The 22,900-nt window shown below is 67.1% G+C and overlaps 3 protein-coding genes and 2 non-coding genes across 9 annotated transcripts; 3 read left to right on the forward strand and 2 right to left on the reverse strand.

Moving 5' to 3' along the window:
• Positions 1–2,616: 2,616 nt before the first annotated feature.
• LOC127036823 (60S ribosomal protein L10) lies at positions 2,617–4,984 on the forward strand. Of its 2 annotated transcripts, XM_050928059.1 has the most exons (6): positions 2,617–2,692; positions 2,792–2,850; positions 3,524–3,631; positions 3,745–3,883; positions 4,213–4,375; positions 4,770–4,984. In XM_050928059.1, exons 1-6 carry the CDS (start codon positions 2,670–2,672, stop codon positions 4,923–4,925), a joined length of 648 nt encoding a protein of 215 aa, XP_050784016.1. In that variant the 5' UTR covers positions 2,617–2,669; the 3' UTR covers positions 4,926–4,984. The 2 variants fall into 2 exon arrangements, with proteins under 2 accessions (XP_050784016.1, XP_050784017.1); XM_050928060.1 differs by lacking the exon at positions 2,792–2,850 and having other exon boundaries at positions 2,646–2,692.
• Positions 3,914–4,046, forward strand: LOC127037196 (small nucleolar RNA SNORA70). The gene has a single exon (XR_007770309.1). It is a non-coding gene; the product is annotated as a small nucleolar RNA SNORA70 (small nucleolar RNA).
• LOC127037199 (small nucleolar RNA SNORA70) lies at positions 4,531–4,658 on the forward strand. Its single transcript, XR_007770312.1, has one exon. It is a non-coding gene; the product is annotated as a small nucleolar RNA SNORA70 (small nucleolar RNA).
• An 84-nt stretch (positions 4,985–5,068) lies between the features above and the next one.
• LOC127036820 (deoxyribonuclease gamma-like) lies at positions 5,069–7,521 on the reverse strand. Of its 2 annotated transcripts, XM_050928056.1 has the most exons (6): positions 7,205–7,521; positions 6,972–7,069; positions 6,653–6,783; positions 5,760–5,917; positions 5,401–5,497; positions 5,069–5,225 (listed from the first exon to the last, which is right to left on the reverse strand). In XM_050928056.1, the coding sequence occupies exons 1-6, from the start codon at positions 7,327–7,329 to the stop codon at positions 5,151–5,153; spliced, it is 684 nt and encodes a 227-aa protein (XP_050784013.1). In that variant the 5' UTR covers positions 7,330–7,521; the 3' UTR covers positions 5,069–5,150. The 2 variants fall into 2 exon arrangements, with proteins under 2 accessions (XP_050784013.1, XP_050784014.1); XM_050928057.1 differs by lacking the exon at positions 5,401–5,497 and having other exon boundaries at positions 5,105–5,225.
• Positions 7,522–9,746: 2,225 nt separating this feature from the next.
• On the reverse strand, positions 9,747–22,568 carry LOC127036818 (deoxyribonuclease-1-like 1). Of its 3 annotated transcripts, none has more exons than XM_050928052.1 (8): positions 22,434–22,568; positions 20,274–20,446; positions 19,985–20,073; positions 19,810–19,896; positions 19,105–19,217; positions 11,312–11,424; positions 10,856–11,182; positions 9,747–10,421 (listed from the first exon to the last, which is right to left on the reverse strand). In XM_050928052.1, exons 2-8 carry the CDS (start codon positions 20,412–20,414, stop codon positions 10,287–10,289), a joined length of 1,005 nt encoding a protein of 334 aa, XP_050784009.1. In that variant the 5' UTR covers positions 20,415–20,446; positions 22,434–22,568; the 3' UTR covers positions 9,747–10,286. The 3 variants fall into 3 exon arrangements, with proteins under 3 accessions (XP_050784009.1, XP_050784010.1, XP_050784008.1); XM_050928053.1 differs by lacking the exon at positions 22,434–22,568 and having other exon boundaries at positions 10,856–10,952; positions 11,025–11,182; positions 20,274–20,767; XM_050928051.1 differs by lacking the exon at positions 22,434–22,568 and having other exon boundaries at positions 20,274–20,768.
• Positions 22,569–22,900: the final 332 nt, after the last annotated feature.

Consider the following 22,900-nt stretch of genomic DNA (forward strand, 5'->3'; position numbering starts at 1 on the left):
CCTCCCCACCCCCTGGAGCGACTCTCAGCCAGTGTAACACAGGAGGGTTTATCCAGCCCAGGAAACTCTCTGGCCCTCGGCCTGTCCTCCGTCAGCCCAGCACATCCCAGTCCCCCTGCAGCCAGGGGGGCTCTGCCTGCTCCCCCTGTCCAGTCCCGACCCCCCCCTGCTGCCAGCCAGCCGGGGTCCCAGCTTCCCTCTCCCCTCCCCTCGTTAAACCAGCAACCCCCAGGGACATCGAGTCTCATCCCCCCTGCCTACAACCCAGTGACTGAACCCAGAGACCCCCCCACTTCATCACCCCCCACCTCATACACACCCCGTGTTCCTCCCTCCCCTCCACCCCCCACTCCCCATGTTCCCCCCACCCGTGTCCCACACACACACAGACCATGTTCCCCCCCACCTCATGTCCCTCCCCTGCCCCCACACCCTGTGTTCCCCCTGCCCTGTGTCCCTCCCCCTGCCCCCCACCTTATGTTCCCCCCTCTGCCCCACACACCCCATGTTCCCCCCTGCCTTCTGTCCCACACACCTCATGTTCTCCCCCCTCTGCCCTGCCCACACCCCCTGCTCCCCCTCCCTGTATCCCTGCCCCGCCCACACCCCATGTTCCCCTACTCTGCCCCACATACTGTGTTCCCCCCGCCTCATGTCCCTCCCCCTACCCCACACACATCTCGTGTTCCCCCTGCTGTGTCCCTCCCCCTGCCCCACACACACCCCATGTTCCCCTCTCCCCTCCACTCCCCCACACCCCGTTACCCCTGCTCCGTGTCCCTCCCCCTGCCCCCCCACACCCCATGTTCCCCCCATCTGTGTCCCTCTCCCTGCCCCCCCACACCCCATGTTCCCCCGCCTCATGTCCTTCCCCCCACCCCTCCACACCCCAGTTACCCTGAGAGAAGCCAATGGACAGAGGCAAGGTTGGGGTCGGGGGTAGCAGACGCCCAGCTGGGAAGCAGGGGGGCTCAGGGCTGGAGAGGGGGGGCTCAGGGTGGCCATTTCCAGTTCCTGGGCTCTTCACCCCATGGGCACTGGGCAGCCACTGCGTTTGGCACCAGGGTACCGTGCCCTGTCCTGAACCCAGCCCCCCACCCCACAGGGGCCCAGCCCCAGGGGGGCCCTTAGGGAGCTGGTGGGGCAGGCGGAGGGATATGGGCAGCGGGGGGATCAGAGCAGCAGGAGGGGCCCAGGCAGACCCCTACATAGATACACAGACCCACTGTGAGTGCGTGAAAGTCTCCGGGGGGCTCAGCTGGGGACCCCCCCGGGCAGCCCCTGGGATGGGGGTTGGGGACCCTCAAGGCAGCCCCCTGGTTGGGGGGCTGGGGACTCCCTGGCCAGCCCCAGGGGGCAGGTTGGGGACTACCCGGGCGGGGTCTGGCGCAGGGGTTGGGGTGGGGATTGCTAATATGCAAATATTTAGATGTGCAAATAAGTTGCAAACAGGCCAACTGTTAATCGGGATGAATTAATTATACATGCAAATAAGGCGAAGCCAGGCAGTGACACTCGCAGTTTACAAAAGCTTAGTTGCCACTATGCAAATGAGGCCGATTAACGACATGCAAATTAGCTGCAGTGATACAGTTTAGGGGGACGCTTCCTGCAAATATGCAAATTCCAGGGCGCTCTGCAAACCAGCTCCAGCAATGCAATAAAATATGCATATTACTTAGTTATGCAAATTAGCCTCACACTACAATTATATTCAAATTAGATAGAGGCAAATTAGAGACAATTGTACGTATTGCTCGTCTGCACGTGGCACCGCCGTTATGTCCTATCAGCGTCGAGATATTTACATAACAGGGGAAGTGGGCGGGGCTATAGGACGGGCTAGCGGGGCCTCGATGGACACGCCTCGTCCTCAATGCGCATGCTCAGCAACCGTAGGCCCGCCTAGTAGGTCTCTAAAATGGCGGCGGCGTGGGAACAGTGCGCGTGCGCGCCGACACGCACGGTGAAGGCAGGTGTCCGGGATGCGCATGCGCTAGCCTCTCTATGCCGGAAGCTACTGCTAGAGCGGAGCCCGGGCCGGGCAAGAAGGCGCATGCGCTGGAGGGCGAGTGCCCGCGGCCATTGGCTGGCGCCGCCTTTCTACGCCGGAAGCGGGGCTAGAGCGGCGGTCGGGGCCGGGGTACAAATGCTGCGCGCAGGCGCGACTCCGCTCTCTTTGCCGCACGGCGAGGTGAGCGCGCGGCTGGGCCGGGACCTGGTAGTGGGGCCCCCTCCCCCCCCGGGCGGCGCGGCCCCGAGCCCGGCTCCCCCCCTCCCCCTCCCCCTCCCCCCCGGGCGGCGCGGCCCCGAGCCCGGCTCCCCCTCCCCCCCCTCCCGGGCCGCGCGGCCCCGAGCCCGGCTCCCCCCCTCCCCCTCCCCCCCCCGGGCGGCGCGGCCCCGAGCCCGGCTCCCCCCCTCCCCCCTCCCCCCCGGCCGCGCGGCCCCGAGCCCGGCTCCCCCCCTCCCCCTCCCCCCCCGGCGGCGCGGCCCCGAGCCCGGCTCCCCCCCTCCCCCTCCCCCCCCGGGCGGCGCGGCCCCGAGCCCGGCTCCCCCCCTCCCCCTCCCCCCCCGGGCGGCGCGGCCCCGAGCCCGGCTCCCCCCCCCCCCCCCCCCGGCGGTCTCTGATCCGGTCTCTGCGTCTCTCCAGATCCTGCCCCGGAGCCGCCATGGGCCGCCGCCCCGCGCGCTGGTGAGTGGGGGGGGCTGGGGGGGTTCGGCCCCCAGGCGGGGGGTGTCCCGGGGGGGCTGCGGGGGTCTGGGCCCCTCTCACCGCCCTGTCTCCCCCCAGCTACCGGTACTGCAAGAACAAACCCTACCCCAAGTCCCGCTTCTGCAGGGGCGTCCCGGGTGAGTCTCCCCGCGGGGCCAGGGGCTGCGGGGCCCGGGGGGGGCGGGGGTTGTGGGGGGCCGTGGGGGCTGGGGGCTGTGCGGGGCCCGGGGGGGGCGGGGGCTGGGGGCTGTGCGGGGCCCGGGGGGGGCGGGGGCTGGGGGCTGTGCGGGGCCCGGGGGCTGTGCGGGGGTTGGGGGGCCGTGGGGGGCGGGGGCTGGGGGGGCCGTGGGGGCGGGGGTTGGGGGGGCGGGGGCTGGGGGCTGGGCAGGGCCCGGGGGGGGGCGGGGGCTGGGGGCTGTGCGGGGGTTGTGGGGGCCGTGGGGGCTGGGGGCTGTGCGGGGCCCGTGGGGGGCGGGGGCTGGGGGCTGTGCGGGGGTTGGGGGGGCCGTGGGGGCGGGGGCTGGGGGCTGTGCGGGGCCCGCGGGGGCTGGGCGCTGTGCGGAGGTTGGGGGGGGCCGTGGGGGGCAGGGGCTGGGGGCTGTGCAGGTCCTACAGGAAATTGTTGCAGTAAAGATCTGGGGGTCCTGTAGGGCCCCCTTACTGTGGGTTGGGGGCTCTCTGCCAGCTTGGACACCCCCTCCCTGCTCCCCCAGGGAAGGGGCCAGGCCAGGTCCAGGAAGGGCCGGGGCTGAGACCCCAGGGTCTGCTCTGGCTCATGGGGGGCCACCTCCCACCCATCTCACCCCCCAGATGCCAAAATCCGCATCTTCGACCTGGGCCGGAAGAAGGCCAAAGTGGACGAGTTCCCCCTCTGCGGCCACATGGTGTCGGATGAATATGAGCAGCTCTCCTCCGAAGGTCAGGGGGGCTGGGGCCTTGGCCGGGAGCTGGGGGCTTGTTCGGGGCTGTGTTTGCCTGGGGGGGATCCTTATTCCCGCCCCGAGCTCACTGTGTCGCCCCCCACCCCGCAGCACTGGAGGCCGCCCGGATCTGTGCCAACAAGTACATGGTGAAGAGCTGTGGGAAGGACGGCTTCCACATCCGCGTGCGCCTGCACCCCTTCCACGTCATCCGCATCAACAAGATGCTGTCCTGCGCCGGCGCTGACAGGTGGGGGGTCCTGGGGGGTAGGCAGGGTCCCCGCAGCCCACTAAGCCGACCGGCCCGCCTGCCGTGGGGGCCCGGTGTGCAATGGCTGCGCACAGCACCCCCCCTGGTTGTGTACGTGCTCCGTGTCGTGTACGGAGTGCCCTAAGGGACCGCGGGGACATGGGCAGTGGATGTGGGGGGTGACTCCCTGGGGGGCTGGGACATGGGTGTGTGGAGCAGAGTGTGATGCCCTGTGGGCACAGGGGGTGTTTGGGGCATGGCGGAAGGCAGGGGAAGTGGGGGTGATGCCCATCATGGCCCCCTGGCTCATGTCCCATGGGTCCTGGCAGGCTGCAGACGGGAATGCGTGGCGCCTTCGGCAAGCCCCAGGGCACCGTGGCTCGGGTGCACATCGGCCAGGTCATCATGTCCATCCGCACCAAGGCCCAGAACAAGGAGCATGTGGTGGAGGCCCTGCGCAGGGCCAAGTTCAAGTTCCCTGGGCGCCAGAAGGTAACGGGGGGGGGGCTCCCCCAATCATGGGGGTTGTGCTTCCTTTAGAGGCTGCGGGGGCAGGAACAGAGCTGGGGCCTTTCCCCTCCCCTGGGTACTAGCTCAGATTGGCCCCGGGGCAGGGACTGGCTGGTTCGGGGGTGATGGGGAGGGGGGCGCAGCCAGTTAAGCCGACTGGCCTGCCTGCCGTGGGGGCCTGGTGTGCAATGGCTGCGCACAGCACACCCCCCCCGGTTGTGTACGTGCTTGGTATAGAGCACCCTAAGGGACCGCGGGGACATGGGCATCAGAGGTGGGGGGTGACACCCTAAGGGACCGCAGGGACACAGCCGGTGTCTGGGGAAGATCTCCTGTGTAGCCAGCACCCCCCTAACCGCTGTCCCCACCCCCCCAGATCCACATCTCCAAGAAATGGGGCTTCACCAAGTTCAACGCGGACGAGTTCGAGGACATGGTGGCTGAGAAGCGGCTGCTGCCGGACGGCTGTGGTGTAAAATACATCCCCAGCCGGGGGCCCCTGGACAAGTGGCGAGCATTGCATGCTGCCTGAGCCCCCCAGCTGCCCCCCATCCCCGCCGCCCTGCTGCACGAATAAAGCATTGGCCTCCAGTGCTCGCCTGTGTGTGCTGTGGGTCAGAGCTGGGGGGATCCCAGAGCCACAGCCCCCCCACTTCCCTGGGGGGGAGGCTGAGTAACTGAACTCTGATGCTACGGCTTGGGGGCTTCTGGGGGGCAGCTTGAGCCCCCCGCTGGATGGGGCTGGAGGCAGGTCCTCTCACAGCTCCTGTGGGGTCCGGCTGGCCAGGCGCAGGTTCACCTCCACGGGGTAATGGTCGCTGACCTGCAGGGCCTGTGAGGGGAGGGTTACATTGCACCGAGCTGGAAGAGAACCGAGGAGTCCGGGGCCTACCCATTTGTCTGGGTTCTGGCTGCTCTCGGAGGGAGCGTGACACCCCCGGGGAGGGGGTTCCCCAGTTCTGCTCCCTTCCTCCCCCCTGTGGCCGGGGCAGCAGGGTCCCCCTCACCTCCTCTTCTGACAGCCCCAGGCTCCTGGCGAAGTTGTACGCTTTGGCCGAGCCGGGCACCACGGCTCTGAGCAGCTCGTCCCCCTGAACCACGATCCTGGGGGGCAGAGAGGGGGTGAGGGGGGAGTGGTCCCTTAACCTGCCCCTTCCCCCAGCTCTGTAGCTCCCACCTGTCAGAGCAGCCCCAAGGCTGGGGGCTGCAGGGGGAGAGAGGCAGCCTCCCTCCACCCCTGCTCCTTTCCCCCAGGGGATAACTGATAATCTCTGCTGGGGGGTTTCTGCTTCCTCCCTGCCAAGCAGGGACCCCATCTGCTTGGGGCAGCTAGTCCCCCCCCACACCCCTGGGCTGCACCCGGTACCTGTCATAGGCACAGTGGGTCCGGGCTCGCACTGTGGTATCGACACCATCCCCAATCAGCCAGTGGAAGCGGGGATCCCAGCGCAGCTGGATGGACCCCCAAGTGCTGGGGGGAACATAGGACCCCCCTGCGTTTAAGTCCCCCAGCACCATCACGTTCTGGTGGGGACAGAGCAAGATGGCACCTGCTCACCTGAGTCCTGTTCACCTTCACCCCCCCCCCCCCCCCCCCCGGGTCTGGGAGATGCAAGGGGACTGTCCTGGATGCCTGGGTCCCCTTCCCACCCCATGGTGCTGCCACCACCCCCGTTCTCTCCTTCCCTCCTGGTCACCTGGGTCCTGATCCCCCTTCACCCCCACCCCCCAGGGGGCTAGGGCCTGTAACTGAATGGTCCCGGACACCTGGGTCCCCTTCCCTCCCCATGGTGCTGCCACCACCCCCGTTCTCTCCTTCCCTCCTGGGCACCTGGGTCCTGATCCCCCTTCACCCCCACCCCCCAGGGGGCTAGGGCCTGTAAGTGAATGGTCCCGGACACCTGGGTCCCCTTCCCTCCCCATGGTGCTGCCACCACCCCTGTTCTCTCCTTCCCTCCTGGGCACCTGGGTCCTGATCCCATTCACCCCCTCCCCGCCATGGTCTGGGGCCTGCAAGGGGACTGTCCTGGATGCCTGGGTCCCCTTCCCTCCCCATGGTGCTGCCACCACCCCCGTTCTCTCCTTCCCTCCTGGTCACGTGGGTCCTGATCCCCCTTCACCCCCACCCCCCAGGGGGCTAGGGCCTGTAACTGAATGGTCCCGGACACCTGGGTCCCCTTCCCTCCCCATGGTGCTGCTGCCACCCCCATTCTCTCTCTCTCCTTCCCTTCTGCCTGGGTCCTGTTGTTTCCCCCATACCTGGGTTCCCCAGCGCTGGCTCAGTTCCTGGCAGACCCGGTGGAGCTGATGGATCTCGTGGGGTGCGTTCCGGGGGCTGGCATGATGCGAGAGCAGCACAAAGTCCCTGATGGCTGGGGGTGGGTGGGGAGCTGTAAGTGAGGGGTACCCTCCCTCAGGGCCGCTGCCGGTGCTGCCCCAGCCAGGGGGCACTGTCCCCCAGCTCAGCACAGGGGAAGAGGGGTGCTGCCGGGGGGTCACAGGGGCATTACAAAGCTGGAGAGGGAAATGGGGATGTGAGGAGGAACAGGTGGATGGTGTCAGGGAGGAGGGGACCCACCTGTGCTGGGCGCATGGAAGCGGGCGGCAAAGGGCCCCCGGGCAAAGTGTCCAGCCTCCCCAAACTGGTACCAGTCTGTGACCGTCACCAGGTCCGCCCTGTGGGAGAGCACAACGGGGTCAGGGCGGCCCCAGGGTGGGGAATGAGGCATGGGGCTTTCCCCCCTAAGGGGCACTGGCTTGGATCTGGCCCCACAGGGGGGGACTGACTGGCTTCGTGGGGGGCAGAGTTACCGATACACGAAGACGATCTGCTCTTTGTAGGTCCCACGGCCGAGTCTCCGGCTGCCCAGCTGGGCGTAGCTGTGGGATGGGTCATACCTGCCCCGGGAGAGAGTGGGGAACATCAGGGTGTTCATGCTGCCCTCTCCTGGGGGGGATGGAACCCAGGAGTCCTGGTTCCCAGACCCCCTCCCCTCCCACCTGTGGGGCAGGAACCCAGGGGTCCTGGCTGGCCCAGTACCTGTTCAGCTCCCACAGCAGGGCCTGCACAGCGTTCCCCGTTGCATCCCGCACCTCCTGCAAGGCAGCAATGTCACAGCGCACCAGGATCTGCCAAGAGATGCCCACTCAGTGGGGACAGCTGGGTGCCATCCCAGCTGCCCCCCACGCTCCCTGAGCCGGTTACCTGCACCACTGCGCCCATCACCCGGGCGTCGCCCGACTTGGCCTCCCCGAAGCCATGCGTGTTGAAGGCGCAGATCTTGAAGCTGGCGCCTGCCAGGCGTAGCCCGAGCAGCAGCAGGGCCAGGGGGCGCATTGTGGGGCCACAGGGAGCAGCAGCCAGGTGGGGATGAGGCCTGGTGGGTCTGTGCCCAGGCTGGGGTGGCCCTGCCCATGGCTGCTCGCACGCTGCTGAGTCAGCAGCTGGGGCACGGGGCCCTTTGTCCGGCTGAGCCCAGCACGTGCAGGGGAGAGAACAGCCTGGGCTGGGCCCCACACAGAACCCAGGAGTCCTGGCTCCTGACCCCCCCCCCCCACTCCCCCAGCTCGCTGCTGTAACCTCCCAGAGATGGGGAGAGAACCCAGGAGTCCTGGCTTCCAGCCCCCCTGCTCTGACCCACGAGCCACCACTCCCCTCCTAGAGCTGGGGAGAGAACCCAGGAGTCCTGTTGCCTGGCCCTGCCCCCTTCCCAAGCCTGGGAGGGAGGCGGACCTGGGCTGTCCCCCAGGTGCTTTGTGGGGTGAGGGGAGGACCCGCTGCCAGCTGGCTGGGCTGGGGTTCTCCAGCCCCCTCTGACTAGGCCCCAGTTGGCCCTGGGTCTTGCTAGCTGCTTGCTACAAGGTGCCCTCAGCCCTAGCCAGCCCCCCACCCACCCCCGGCCTTGGGGTGGTGCCAACAGGACAAAACCCAGAAGGGCGAGTGGGCCATGGGGTTGTGTTTGTTCTGCCCTGAGGGCGAAAGTGACAGGAAACCTGCTGGCCAGGCAGGCACCAAAGGGTTAAACGGCACCAGCTTGGGGGGGGGGGATCCCCTATATACCTGGCCCCTGCCCCCTCCCCCACTCCAGAGGTGGCTGCTTCTCAGCACGCGTGAGGGATCCACGGATGCCTGGGGGGTTCTCCCGGGGTGCGCTTGTCGCTCACCTGGAACCTGTGTTAATGAATTGATGCTGGCTCGCTCCCCCTCAGGCTGGCAGCCCCAGTGCTGTGTTCTGGATTTGGGCAGCACCTGGTGCTGCTGGGGGCCTGCCACGATGCACCCAAATAACCGTCGTCGCAGCATTGGGTGCAGTGACTCCTGGCACTGAGCCGGCAGGAATCCCCATGCTGACACCAAACCAGGTGCGTGGGCAGAGCGGGGGGATAGGCCAGCAGGAGTGAGGCAAAAGGCTGGGTCTGGTCAGCGAGGAAAAGGGGTGAGTGGGGACGGGGACCTAGGCTAGCGGGCGTACAGCCATGCGGAGGGGGGGGGGAAGACAGTGACTAGGGACGTGTTACACAGCCCTTCCCGTAACGAGCACGGGGGCTAAGCCAATGGTATGAGCGCGCAGGAGGCTTCAGACAAACCGGTGGGTGGATTTTCTTCCCCGCCACACAGTTAACCTGTGGAACTCGCTGCCACTGCATGTGGTGGAGGCCAGAAGTGTAACAGGTTCGGTAAGTCCCTGGCAGCTGTGAGCTGGGTGGGGCCAGAGCCAGGACCAGCCCCCTTCTTGGGGTGTCTCTGAGCCGGGGGATGGAGCATCTGCCATGTGTCCTGCTCTGGAGCTGGCGGGAGTTGGGCCGGGTCTGGATGGAGCCCATCACCGGGGTGTCTGGGCAGGAAGTGAGCACCTGGGGGGAGGGTGTCAGCATGCAAGGGAGGAGAGGGCTGGGAGCCCGGACGCCTGGGTTCTGTCCAGTCCAGGCTCCGCCTCTCAGCTCTGAGGGGGCAGGGCAGAGTGGTTCCAGCTCAGCCCCGCCCCTAATAGCTCCCTGCTGCTACCTGGTGGCCTCTGCATGGAGTGGCACATACCCAGTGGGGCACAGGGCAGAGGCCCCCATTGGCCAGCACTGGGTGTGTGGGGCGGGTGGCAGCCAATGGCACAGGACAGTGGGGTATAAAGGCAGGTGTGGGTCAGGATCAGTCCGGGGTGACCTCCCCCCGTCCGAGGGGCAATGCTGGGGGTGGGACACGCAGACTGACCCGTCTTGTCTCCCTGCAGGCGTCTCCCCTCGCCCCCCGGCATGTGCTTCATTTCTGTCCTGGCTCCCCACCCCCATGGGGCAGCAGCAGCACCAGGAACACCACACACACACCCCCCCCCCGTTTAAACAGGAACCACAGGACGTCTGGAAGTTCATGGAGGGGTTTAGTATCGGGGTAGCGGTGTCAGTCTGTAGCCACAAAAACAACGATGCCTCTGAAGAAGTGGGGTTTTTACCCACAAAAGCTGATGCCCAGATAAATGTTAGTCTTTAAGGTGCCACTGGACTCCTCCTTGTTTTTATGGAGGAGCTTAGTTGCTCTGTCACTTAAAAAAAACAACCCACCCCCTCCGGCAGGGTTTGAACCTGCCCCCCACCCAGGGGTGCGTAGGCCAGCCCCCTCCAGCCGAACACTCCAGGCAGCCAGGCCCAGGAGCTGGGGGGATGGACTCCAGCTGGTCCGTAACCTCCCCTGGCCTCGCACCTGGGAAGGCTGCCAGCCCTGTATTTGCTGCAGTGAGTTTGTCAGGTGTGAGATGAGAGGTTTCTGTATCTTCCGGGGGGAACCCAGGCATCTGAGTAAAGGCCTTTGCTGATCGGAGAGTCCTGCAGGTGGGTTTAGACTCCAGCCCCTCGGTCAAGCGTCCCCCTCGGTCTGTGCGCCCGGCAGCGCTGAGCAGGGAGGTCAGAGCCAGCCCCCCAGCCTGGCCAGCAGCATGGCCAGGGGCAGCAGTGCTGGGCCGGCCGGGCAGTGCCCCCTCGGGGCTGCGTTCAGTTCCAGCTGCACCTCCACCGGGTAATGGTCACTGACCTTCAGCGCCTGGGGCAGGGGACAAGGAGACGTGTCGGGGGTGCAGGGAGTCTGCAGGGTTTGCTAGAGATCCCTGGCTCTATCTACACCGTGCTGCTGGCATTCCCCCCAGGCCACTGCCCCACCTGCCCACGGTTCCCCTCCAGCCGGCTGGCCTGGGGGGCCGGGTCACAGACTGAGTCTGACTCACCTGCCAGCCCAGCCCAGCCCGGCCGCCACACGCCGGACAGCTTTGCCATGAGCTTTGTGCTGTCAGACAAAGGGACCTGGGGGCTCATCCCATCTGCCCCCCGCACAGCAGAGACACCCCCCCCCCATCTGCACTGCCAGCCGGGGGTGAGTGGGTGTGTCTCACGCCAGGGCAGGTTTTCTCACAGCTCTGCTCTGACCCCCACCCCGCACCTCGACTGGGTCCCTGCGCAGACAGGAGCTGCGGGCATTACCTCGGTCTCCGTGAGCCCGAACATGGCAGGGAAGTCAAAGGGCTGGGCTGAGCCGGGCACCACCAGCCCCAGGCAGCGCTCCCCATGCACCACAATCCTGCAGGGGGAGGAGGGAAGGAGGTTACAGCTCCCGGCATCTCTAGAGCAGCCCCCGCCACCCCGGGCCCACCTGTCATAGGCGCAGCGTGTGCTGTTCCGCACAGTGGTGTCGGCGGTGTCTCCGATTAGCCAGTGGAAGCCAGGCTCGCGCCGCAGCTGGATCTGGCCCCAGCGCTTCTTGGCCACGTAACCGCAGTCGGCGTTAAAGTCCCCCAGGAACATGATGTCCTGGGGGGATGGGGGGAGAAAGCATCAGGACACCTGGGTTCTATGGGGGTGGTGGGGGCTTGGAGCCCCAGGACTCCTGGGTTCCAATCTCACGGTATTGCCAGTGCCCCAGACTGGCCCCCTCCTCACCTCCGTCCCCCAACGGGCCTGGACATCCAGGAAGACATCATAGAGTGCATCGATCTCCGCCTCGGCCTTCTTGGGCACGGTGTGCTGGGGGACAAGCACCAGGGTGGGGAGGACTGGGGGGGGGGGGATACAGAGAAAGAAGAGTAACTACAGGGTAGAGAACTCAGGTATCCTGGCTCCCAGCCCCTCCCCCTAGACCCCACTCCTCTCCCAGCAGAACCCAGGGGACCTGGTGTCACCGAGTGTGGGGGAGTCGGGGCCCTGCACCCCCCATTCCTGTGATTCACCGGGTGTCATAGAGTGTGGGGGAGTCAGGGCCCTGCACCCCCATTCCTGCGATTCACCGGGTGTCACGGAGTGTGGGGGAGTCGGGGCCCTGCACCCCCCATTCCTGTGATTCACCGGGTGTCACGGAGTGTGGGGGAGTCGGGGCCCTGCACCCCCCATTCCTGCGATTCACCGGGTGTCATGGAGTGTGGGGGAGTCGGGGCCCTGCACCCCCGGCTCCCGGCGATTCACCGGGTGTCACGGAGTGTGGGGGAGACGGGGCCCTGCACCCCCATTCCTGCGATTCACCGGGTGTCATGGAGTGTGGGGGAGTCGGGGCCCTGCACCCCCGGCTCCCGGCGATTCACCGGGTGTCACGGAGTGTGGGGGAGTCGGGGCCCTGCACCCCCGGCTCCCGGCGATTCACCGGGTGTCATGGAGTGTGGGGGAGTCAGGGCCCTGCACCCCCCATTCCTGCGATTCACCGGGTGTCATGGAGTGTGGGGGAGTCGGGGCCCTGCACCCCCGGCTCCCGGCGATTCACCGGGTGTCACGGAGTGTGGGGGAGACGGGGCCCTGCACCCCCATTCCTGCGATTCACCGGGTGTCACGGAGTGTGGGGGAGTCGGGGCCCTGCACCCCCCAATCCTGCGATTCACCGGGTGTCACGGAGTGTGGGGGAGTCGGGGCCCTGCACCCCCGGCTCCCGGCGATTCACCGGGTGTCACGGAGTGTGGGGGAGTCAGGGCCCTGCACCCCCCATTCCTGCGATTCACCGGGTGTCACGGAGTGTGGGGGAGTCAGGGCCCTGCACCCCCATTCCTGCGATTCACCGGGTGTCACCGAGTGTGGGGGAGTCAGGGCCCTGCACCCCCCATTCCTGCGATTCACCGGGTGTCACGGAGTGTGGGGGAGTCAGGGCCCTGCACCCCCCATTCCTGCGATTCACCGGGAGTCACGGAGTGTGGGGGAGTCAGGGCCCTGCACCCCCCATTCCTGCGATTCACCGGGTGTCACCGAGTGTGGGGGAGTCAGGGCCCTGCACCCCCCATTCCTGCGATTCACCGGGTGTCACGGAGTGTGGAGGAGTCAGGGCCCTGCACCCCCACTTCCTGTGATTCACCGGGTGTCACCGAGTGTGGGGGAGTCGGGGCCCTGCACCCCCCATTCCTGCGATTCACCGGGTGTCACCGAGTGTGGGGGAGTCGGGGCCCTGCACCCCCGGCTCCCGGCGATTCACCGGGTGTCACGGAGTGTGGGGGAGTCAGGGCCCTGCACCCCCATTCCTGCGATTCACCGGGTGTCACGGAGTGTGGGGGAGTCAGGGCCCTGCACCCCCATTCCTGCGATTCACCGGGTGTCATGGAGTGTGGGGGAGTCAGGGCTCTGCACCCCCCATTCCTGCGATTCACCGGGTGTCACGGAGTGTGGGGGAGTCGGGGCCCTGCACCCCCCATTCCTGCGATTCACCGGGTGTCACGGAGTGTGGGGGAGTCAGGGCCCTGCACCCCCATTCCTGCGGATTCACCGGCTGTCACGGAGTGTGGGGGAGTCAGGGCCCTGCACCCCCATTCCTGCGATTCACCGGGTGTCACGGAGTGTGGGGGAGTCGGGGCCCTGCACCCCCCATTCCTGCGATTCACCGGGTGTCACGGAGTGTGGGGGAGTCGGGGCCCTGCACCCCCCATTCCTGCGATTCACCGGGTGTCACGGATGTGGGGGAGTCAGGCCCTGCACCCCCCATTCCTGCGATTCACCGGGTGTCACAGAGTGTGGGGGAGTCGGGGCCCTGCACCCCCCATTCCTGCGATTCACCGGGTGTCACGGAGTGTGGGGGAGTCATGACCCTGCACCCCCACTTCCTGCGATTCACTGGGTGTCACGGAGTGTGGGGGAGTCAGGGCCCTGCACCCCCATTCCTGCGATTCACCGGGTGTCACGGAGTGTGGGGGAGTCAGGGCCCTGCACCCCCCATTCCTGCGATTCACCGGGTGTCACGGAGTGTGGGGGAGTCAGGGCCCTGCACCCCCATTCCTGCGATTCACCGGGTGTCACGGAGTGTGGGGGAGTCGGGGCCCTGCACCCCCACTTCCTGCGATTCACCGGGTGTCACGGAGTGTGGGGGAGTCGGGGCCCTGCACCCCCCATTCCTGCGATTCACCGGGTGTCACCGAGTGTGGGGGAGTCGGGGCCCTGCACCCCCGGCTCCCGGCGATTCACCGGGTGTCACGGAGTGTGGGGGAGTCAGGGCCCTGCACCCCCATTCCTGCGATTCACCGGGTGTCACGGAGTGTGGGGGAGTCAGGGCCCTGCACCCCCATTCCTGCGATTCACCGGGTGTCACGGAGTGTGGGGGAGTCAGGGCCCTGCACCCCCATTCCTGCGATTCACCGGCTGTCACGGAGTGTGGGGGAGTCAGGGCCCTGCACCCCCATTCCTGCGATTCACCGGGTGTCACGGAGTGTGGGGGAGTCGGGGCCCTGCACCCCCCATTCCTGCGATTCACCGGGTGTCACGGAGTGTGGGGGAGTCGGGGCCCTGCACCCCCCATTCCTGCGATTCACCGGGTGTCACGGATGTGGGGGAGTCAGGCCCTGCACCCCCCATTCCTGCGATTCACCGGGTGTCACAGAGTGTGGGGGAGTCGGGGCCCTGCACCCCCCATTCCTGCGATTCACCGGGTGTCACGGAGTGTGGGGGAGTCATGACCCTGCACCCCCACTTCCTGCGATTCACTGGGTGTCACGGAGTGTGGGGGAGTCAGGGCCCTGCACCCCCATTCCTGCGATACACCGGGTGTCACGGAGTGTGGGGGAGTCAGGGCCCTGCACCCCCCATTCCTGCGATTCACCGGGTGTCACGGAGTGTGGGGGAGTCAGGGCCCTGCACCCCCATTCCTGCGATTCACCGGGTGTCACGGAGTGTGGGGGAGTCGGGGCCCTGCACCCCCACTTCCTGCGATTCACCGGGTGTCACGGAGTGTGGGGGAGTCAGGGCCCTGCACCCCCATTCCTGCGATTCACCGGGTGTCACGGAGTGTGGGGGAGTCAGGGCCCTGCACCCCCCATTCCTGCGATTCACCGGGTGTCACGGAGTGTGGGGGAGTCGGGGCCCTGCACCCCCACTTCCTGCGATTCACCGGGTGTCACAGCATGTGGGGGAGTCGGGGCCCTGCACCCCCCATTCCTGCGATTCACTGGGAGTCACAGAGTGTGGGGGAGTCAGGGCCCTGCACCCCCTATTCCTGCGATTCACCGGGTGTCATGGAGTGTGGGGGAGTCAGGGCCCTGCACCCCCGGCTCCCGGCGATTCACCGGGTGTCACGGAGTGTGGGGGAGTCGGGGCCCTGCACCCCCCGGCTCCCTGCGATTCACCGGGTGTCACGGAGTGTGGGGGAGTCAGGGCCCTGCACCCCCACTTCCTGCGATTCACCGGGTGTCACGGAGTGTGGGGGAGTCGGGGCCCTGCACCCCCCATTCCTGCGATTCACCGGGTGTCACGGAGTGTGGGGGAGTCGGGGCCCTGCACCCCCCGGCTCCCTGCGATTCACCGGGTGTCAGGGAGTGTGGGGGAGTCGGGGCCCTGCACCCCCCATTCCTGCGATTCACCGGGTGTCACGGAGTGTGGGGGAGTCAGGGCCCTGCACCCCCCATTCCTGCGATTCACCGGGTGTCACGGAGTGTGGGGGAGTCGGGGCCCTGCACCCCCACTTCCTGCGATTCACCGGGTGTCACGGAGTGTGGGGGAGTCGGGGCCCTGCACCCCCCATTCCTGCGATTCACCGGGTGTCAGGGAGTGTGGGGGAGTCGGGGCCCTGCACCCCCCATTCCTGCGATTCACCGGGTGTCAGGGAGTGTGGGGGAGTCGGGGCCCTGCACCCCCCATTCCTGCGATTCACCGGGTGTCACGGAGTGTGGGGGAGTCAGGGCCCTGCACCCCCCATTCCTGCGATTCACCGGGTGTCACGGAGTGTGGGGGAGTCAGGCCCTGCACCCCCGGCTCCCGGCAATTCACTGGGACTCTCAGCCAGCCGGTGACGCAGAAGGTTTATTAGCCGACAGGATCACAGTCCAAGACAGGTCTTGCAGGTACAGACAACAGGACCCCCCTTGGTCAGGTCCATCTTGGGGGGGTGGGGGAAAGGGAGGCCAGGGCCCCATCTGGACTCCCCTCCATTCTTCCAGCCAGCTCCAAACTGAAACTCCCTCCAGCCTCCCATCCCCAATGCAGCCAGTCCCAGCCAAACTCCCCTGCAACCTTCCCAGCCCAACACTCCCCACTCAGCATTCAAAGAAAACAATAAGAACATTCCCAGTTCGTCACACCTGGCTCCCGGCATCCGGACCGCACTCCCCTCCCAGCAGAACCCAGGTGTCCTGGCTCCCAGCCCCTGCCCCTGGACCCCACTCCCCTCCCAGCGGAACCCAGGTGTCCTGGCTCCCAGCCCCTGCCCCTGGACCCCACTCCCCTCCCAGCGGAACCCAGGTGTCCTGGCTCCCAGCCCCTCTCCCCGGACCTCACTCCCCTCCCAGCAGAACCCAGGTGTCCTGGCTCCCAGCCCCTGCCCCTGGACCCCACTCCCCTCCCAGCGGAACCCAGGTGTCCTGGCTCCCAGCCCCTCTCCCCGGACCGCACTCCCCTCCCAGCAGAACCCAGGTGTCCTGGCTCCCAGCCCCTCTCCCCGGACCCCACTCCCCTCCCAGCAGAACCCAGGTGTCCTGGCTCCCAGCCCCTGCCCCTGGACCGCACTCCCCTCCCAGCAGAACCCAGGTGTCCTGGCTCCCAGCCCCTGCCCCCGGACCCCACTCCCCTCCCAGCAGAACCCAGGTGTCCTGGCTCCCAGCCCCTCTCCCCGGACCCCACTCCCCTCCCAGCAGAACCCAGGTGTCCTGGCTCCCAGCCCCTGCCCCTGGACTGCACTCCCCTCCCAGCAGAACCCAGGTGTCCTGGCTCCCACCCCTGCCCCTGGACCCCACTCCCCTCCCAGCGGAACCCAGGTGTCCTGGCTCCCAGCCCCTCTCCCCGGACCTCACTCCCCTCCCAGCAGAACCCAGGTGTCCTGGCTCCCAGCCCCTCTCCCCGGACCTCACTCCCCTCCCAGCAGAACCCAGGTGTCCTGGCTCCCAGCCCCTGCCCCTGGACCGCACTCCCCTCCCAGCAGAACCCAGGTGTCCTGGCTCCCAGCCCCTCTCCCCGGACCTCACTCCCCTCCCAGCAGAACCCAGGTGTCCTGGCTCCCAGCCCCTCTCCCCGGACCCCACTCCCCTCCCAGCACAACCCAGGTGTCCTGGCTCCCAGCCCCTCTCCCCGGACCGCACTCCCCTCCCAGCAGAATCCAGGTGTCCTGGCTCCCAGCCCCTCTCCCCGGACCCCACTCCCCTCCCAGCAGAACCCAGGTGTCCTGGCTCCCAGCCCCTGCCCCTGGACCGCACTCCCCTCCCAGCAGAACCCAGGTGTCCTGGCTCCCAGCCACTGCCCCTGGACCCCACTCCCCTCCCAGCAGAACCCAGGTGTCCTGGCTCCCAGCCCCTCTCCCCGGACCCCACTCCCCTCCCAGCAGAACCCAGGTGTCCTGGCTCCCAGCCCCTGCCCCTGGACCGCACTCCCCTCCCAGCAGAACCCAGGTGTCCTGGCTCCCAGCCACTGCCCCCGGACCCCACTCCCCTCCCAGCACAACCCAGGTGTCCTGGCTCCCAGCCCCTGCCCCTGGACCGCACTCCCCTCCCAGCGGAACCCAGGTGTCCTGGCTCCCAGCCCCTCTCCCCGGACCGCACTCCCCTCCCAGCAGAACCCAGGTGTCCTGGCTCCCAGCCCCTCTCCCCGGACCCCACTCCCCTCCCAGCAGAACCCAGGTGTCCTGGCTCCCAGCCCCTGCCCCCGGACCCCACTCCCCTCCCAGCACAACCCAGGTGTCCTGGCTCCCTGCCCCTCTCCCCGGACCCCACTCCCCTCCCAGCAGAACCCAGGTGTCCTGGCTCCCAGCCCCTGCCCCTGGACCGCACTCCCCTCCCAGCAGAACCCAGGTGTCCTGGCTCCCAGCCCCTCTCCCCGGACCGCACTCCCCTCCCACCAGAACCCAGGTGTCCTGGCTCCCAGCCCCTCTCCCCGGGACCCCACTCCCCTCCCAGCAGAACCCAGGTGTCCTGGCTCCCAGCCCCTGCCCCTGGACCCCACTCCCCTCCCAGCGGAACCCAGGTGTCCTGGCTCCCAGCCCCTCTCCCCGGACCGCACTCCCCTCCCAGCGGAACCCAGGTGTCCTGGCTCCCAGCCCCTCTCCCCGGACCCCACTCCCCTCCCAGCAGAACCCAGGTGTCCTGGCTCCCAGCCCCTGCCCCTGGACCCCACTTCCCTCCCAGCGGAACCCAGGTGTCCTGGCTCCCAGCCCCTCTCCCCGGGCCGCACTCCCCTCCCAGCAGAACCCAGGTGTCCTGGCTCCCAGCCCCTCTCCCCGGACCCCACTCCCCTCCCAGCAGAACCCAGGTGTCCTGGCTCCCAGCCCCTGCCCCTGGACCCCACTCCCCTCCCAGCGGAACCCAGGTGTCCTGGCTCCCAACCCCTCTCCCCGGACCTCACTCCCCTCCCAGCAGAACCCAGGTGTCCTGGCTCCCAGCCCGTCTCCCCGGACCGCACTCCCCTCCCAGCGGAACCCAGGTGTCCTGGCTCCCAGCCCCTGCCCCTGGACCCCAGTCCCCTCCCAGCGGAACCCAGGTGTCCTGGCTCCCAGCCCCTCTCCCCGGACCTCACTCCCCTCCCAGGAGAACCCAGGTGTCCTGGCTCCCAGCCCCTGCCCCCGGACCCCACTCCCCTCCCAGCACAACCCAGGTGTCCTGGCTCCCTGCCCCTCTCCCCGGACCCCACTCCCCTCCCAGCAGAACCCAGGTGTCCTGGCTCCCAGCCCCTGTCCCTGGACCGCACTCCCCTCCCAGCAGAACCCAGGTGTCCTGGCTCCCAGCCCCTCTCCCCGGACCTCACTCCCCTCCCAGCAGAACCCAGGTGTCCTGGCTCCCAGCCCCTCTCCCCGGACCTCACTCCCCTCCCAGCAGAACCCAAGTGTCCTGGCTCCCAGCCCCTCTCCCCGGACCCCACTCCCCTCCCAGCAGAACCCAGGTGTCCTGGCTCCCAGCCCCTGCCCCCGGACCCCACTCCCCTCCCAGCAGAACCCAGGTGTCCTGGCTCCCAGCCCCTGCCCCCGGACCCCACTCCCCTCCCAGCAGAACCCAGGTGTCCTGGCTCCCAGCCCCTCTCCCCGGACCCCACTCCCCTCCCAGCAGAACCCAGGTGTCCTGGCTCCCAGCCCCTGCCCCCGGACCCCACTCCCCTCCCAGCAGAACCCAGGTGTCCTGGCTCCCAGCCCCTCCCCCCGGACCCCACTCTCCTCCCAGCAGAACCCAGGTGTCCTGGCTCCCAGCCCCTCCCCCCGGACCCCACTCTCCTCCCAGCAGAACCCAGGTGTCCTGGCTCCCAGCCCCTCCCCCCGGACCCCACTCTCCTCCCAGCAGAACCCAGGTGTCCTGGCACACACTCACCTTTGCTGGGCAGGCTGAAGTGCACAACAAAGGGTTCGCGGGCGAAGGCATCCGGTCTGTCGGGGTTCTCGTCCAGGTACACGTAGGAGTCGAGGACCTGGGTGCGGCCGGACCTGCAGGTAAGGGCAGGGTTAGAGCCGGGGGCTGCGGGGGAGCGTGTGCTGGATCCCTCCACCCCGGCGGCTTGATTTTACTCATTGATTTTTCTACGGCAGACGTTGGCCGCAGCGCGGTTCCGAGTCGCCGGGCGACGGTTCGTGTCCTTTCACCTGTGCTTTGGTCACACTGCGTGTGGTAGGGGCTGGAGTCGGACCGCACGGGCAGCCTCTCCGATTCAGCCAGTGAACCCAATGCCCTGAAATCTGCAGGAGCTGGAAGGAAAACGGCTTCTCACGAAGTGATGTGCCCGGCTTTGTTCCACGGTGGCCGCAGGTCATGGGGGGACCGGAGCGATTCTGCTCCCCCGGCCTGTGCCCCCCACCCCCTCTCAGCCCGTGGTCTGAATCCCAGACCAGCCTTCCGGGCATCTGTGGGACAGGAACCCAGCTGAACGCGGTGAAACAAGGCAGCGTAACCCCAACGTGCCGTGGGCCAGGCCCTGGCAGCCTGTCGAACGGCAGCTCGCTGGCGCCACGTCTGAGCTAAGTGCATTCGGCTGGTGACAGGCCAGGCTGAGGGCGTCACATTGCCCCAGGCCGCACTCACCGGTACACGAAGACGTAGCGCTCCTGGTAATTCCCGGCTCCTAGCAGCGGGCTGCCCAGGGCTGTGTAGGAGTCAGGGCCTGCAGACCTGGGGGCAGGAGGGGACAGGGTGAGGGGGATCCCAGCGGTGACTCTCCATCCAGCCCCACCTATGCCCCTGCCCCCACCTAACCCACCTGTGCAGGGCGCTGATCAGCGCAGGCACGGCCTGGCCCTTGGCATCCATCACCTCTTGCAGCACCGCAATGTCACAGCGAGAGACAATCTGTGCAGGTGGGGATCATTAGCATACATCTCCATATGCAAATCACACCCCACCACCACCTGCCTCTCCTCTGTCCCTATCCCTGGTGGCCTCCCTGTCTCTCCCCCCCCCCCCACTCCTCCATGTGCCTGCCAGCGGCTCCCCCCAACCTCCCTGTGCACCCCTCTGACTCCCCACTCCCGCCTTGCTCCCCGACTCACCTTGACCAGCGTGTCCATGATGGCGGCTGTGGCGGCTTTGGGGCTGGCGAAGCGCTGCAGGTTGAAGGCGCAGATCCGGAAGGGGGCACCCGCCGGGCACAGGAGGAGCAGGAGCAGCAGGGTGCGGAGGGGCAGCCCCATGGTGGGGGGAGCGGCTCAGTCCTGGGCAAACCCTGCAAGAGAGGGACAGATGGACGGACATAGCCAGGTGGAAGGTTGTGGGGACAGACAGATGGAACAGGGTGGGGGTGGGGGGTGGGGCGGCGATGGGCACTCCCCGGTTGGCATTAAATCTAGATGGGGCTTCCTGGGGGGCTAAATATAGCAAAAAAAAACCCACCACCACCCACGGGCTGCATCTGGCTCTGTCCATCACAACCCCTCACCCTGTGCCCAAAGCCCTGTCCCCGCTCCCACCCCACAGAGCCCCACACAACCCTCTGCTTCCCGAGTCCCCCTGCTCCCTGTCACCCCTCTCCAGAGAGCCCCCCACACCAGACAGCTCCCCTCCCTGCCCACCGTGCTCCACCCCGAGAGGCTCCCCCTAAAATCTCCCCTCTTGTCTTCCCCCTCCCCCAGAGAGCTCTGCTCCCCGCCCAGGTCAGTGTGAGCCCAAGATTCCCTCCCCCCGCCCCGTGCAGAGCTGAAGGGAGACATGAAAACTCTCGTTCCCATTGGTCAGTCCTGCCTATGCCAACCCCCCCATCTGTCCCAGCCCTTCCCCAGCTGATTCTCCCCCTCCTCAGGTCAGGGGGGAGAGCCTGGGGGGCCTGGGGCAGGGAAAAGGAGCCAGGGAGGGTGATGGGACAGGAAGTGTGTGCGGGAGCCTGGGGCAGGAAGTGGGGAGAGCCTGGGAGACCCAGGACGGGGGGCGGCGGCTTTGCAATTTGGCACCCCGCCCAGGCAGCAACCTGAGGCGAGCTCTGCAGAGGACCAAATCCCACCCCCTGCCACCAGCCCAGCAGAGCGGGGCCCAGATCTGACCCCCATCCCAGCCAGGGAGCCCAGCCTCACCCTCCTCTGGCTCCACTGGCTGCTCCGCCCATGGGCCCCAGCTCTCCCAGGGTTTCACTTCCCCCTCCTCGCCAGCCCCCACCCCGCAGGGGAGAGTAGGTGTCGAGGTCCCTGCCCCGCTGCAGGTACCCACAGGACGGGCCTGTAGGGCCTCACCGGCACAGAGCCCCCTGCGCTGCTCTATGGGGTAACACAGTAACACCAGCACATGCTGACACGCTAAGGGACATGTGTCAAACACCCGCTGACATGCTAAGGGACATGTGTCAAACATGCGCTGCTCTATGGGGTAACACGGTAACACCAGCACAGGCTGACAGACAGGCACTCCCATGTCCCTGCACACGCGCTGACATGCTAAGGGACATGTGTCAAACATGCACTGCTCTATGGGGTAACACGGTAACACCAGCACAGGCTGACATGCTAAGGGACATGTGTCAAACATGCGCTGCTCTAGGGGGTAACATGGTAACACCAGCACAGGCTGACAGACAGGCACTCCCATGTCCCTGCACACGCGCTGACATGCTAAGGGACATGTGTCAAACATGTGCTGCTCTATGGGGTAACACGGTAATACCAGCACAGGCTGACATGCTATAGGACATGTGTCAAACATGCGCTGCTCTACGGGGTAACACGGTAACACCAGCACAGGCTGACATGCTAAGGGACATGTGTCAAACATGCGCTGCTCTATGAGGTAACACCAGCACAGGCTGACATGCTAAGGGACATGTGTCAAACATGCGCTGCTCTACGGGGTAACACGGTAACACCAGCAAAGGCTGACATGCTAAGGGACATGTGTCAAACATGCGCTGCTCTATGGGGTAACACGGTAACACCAGCACACGTGCTGACATGCTATAGGACATGTGTCAAACATGCGCTGCTCTATGGGGTAACACGGTAACACCAGCACAGGCTGACATGCTAAGGGACATGTGTCAAACATGCGCTGCTCTACGGGGTAACACGGTAACACCAGCACAGGCTGACATGCTAAGGGACATGTGTCAAACATGCGCTGCTCTACGGGGTAACACGGTAACACCAGCACAGGCTGACATGCTAAGGGACATGTGTCCTCCAGGCCGTGCTGCCGCTCTGTGTCCCGAACCCGGAACTTGGCCGCTCTACCCATCGCATCTCGTATGCTCCGAATCCTCCGAGCCTCGTCGCGGCGCTGTGCGACACCTGCATTTGCGGCCGGGCCGGGCGCGCTTTACGGCCGGAAGGGCCGCCCGTGGCCGGCTGTGTTCGCGAAAGCAGGGAGGAGGCGGGGGCTCTTCGCAGCCGCGGGCGATGGGGGAGGGGCAGGCGGGGGCAGGGGGCGATGCGGTGAGGGGGCGGGGCGATGGGGGCAATACGGTGAAAGGGGGCGGGGCGATGGGGAGGGGCGATGCGGTCAGGGGGCGGGGCGATGGGGGCGATGCGGTGAAAGGGGGCGGGGCGATGGGTAGGGGTGATGCGGTCAGGGGGCGGGGCGATGGGGGCGATGTGGTGAAAGGGGGCGGGGCGATGGGGAGGGGTGATGTGGTCAGGGGGAGGGGCGATGGGGAGGGGTGATGCGGTGGAAGGGGCGGGGCGATGCGGTCAGGGGGAGG

Source organism: Gopherus flavomarginatus, chromosome 18, assembly GCF_025201925.1.
Source record: "Gopherus flavomarginatus isolate rGopFla2 chromosome 18, rGopFla2.mat.asm, whole genome shotgun sequence".
Taxonomy (NCBI): Eukaryota; Metazoa; Chordata; order Testudines; family Testudinidae; genus Gopherus; species Gopherus flavomarginatus.

Bases quoted from the DNA above. Each gene is read 5' to 3' on its own strand.
- LOC127036820 (XM_050928056.1), bottom strand. From the start codon at position 7,329: ATGAACACCCTGATGTTCCCCACTCTCTCCCGGGGCAGGTATGACCCA. The intron at 7,070-7,204 runs GTAACTCTGCCC...GCTCTCCCACAG, and splicing joins CAGATCGTCTTCGTGTATCG to GGCGGACCTGGTGACGGTCA. The intron at 5,918-6,652 runs GTATGGGGGAAA...TGTCCCCACCAG, and splicing joins GCCAGCGCTGGGGAACCCAG to AACGTGATGGTGCTGGGGGA.
- LOC127036823 (XM_050928059.1), top strand. From the start codon at position 2,670: ATGGGCCGCCGCCCCGCGCGCTG. The intron at 2,693-2,791 runs GTGAGTGGGGGG...GTCTCCCCCCAG, and splicing joins GGCCGCCGCCCCGCGCGCTG to CTACCGGTACTGCAAGAACA. The intron at 4,376-4,769 runs GTAACGGGGGGG...CCACCCCCCCAG, and splicing joins AGTTCCCTGGGCGCCAGAAG to ATCCACATCTCCAAGAAATG.
- LOC127036818 (XM_050928052.1), bottom strand. From the start codon at position 20,414: ATGGGGCTGCCCCTCCGCACCCTGCTGCTCCTGCTCCTCCTGTGCCCG. The intron at 20,074-20,273 runs GTGAGTCGGGGA...CCACCTGCACAG, and splicing joins TCATGGACACGCTGGTCAAG to ATTGTCTCTCGCTGTGACAT. The intron at 10,422-10,855 runs GTAATGCCCGCA...CCCCTGCCCCAG, and splicing joins TCGGGCTCACGGAGACCGAG to GCGCTGAAGGTCAGTGACCA.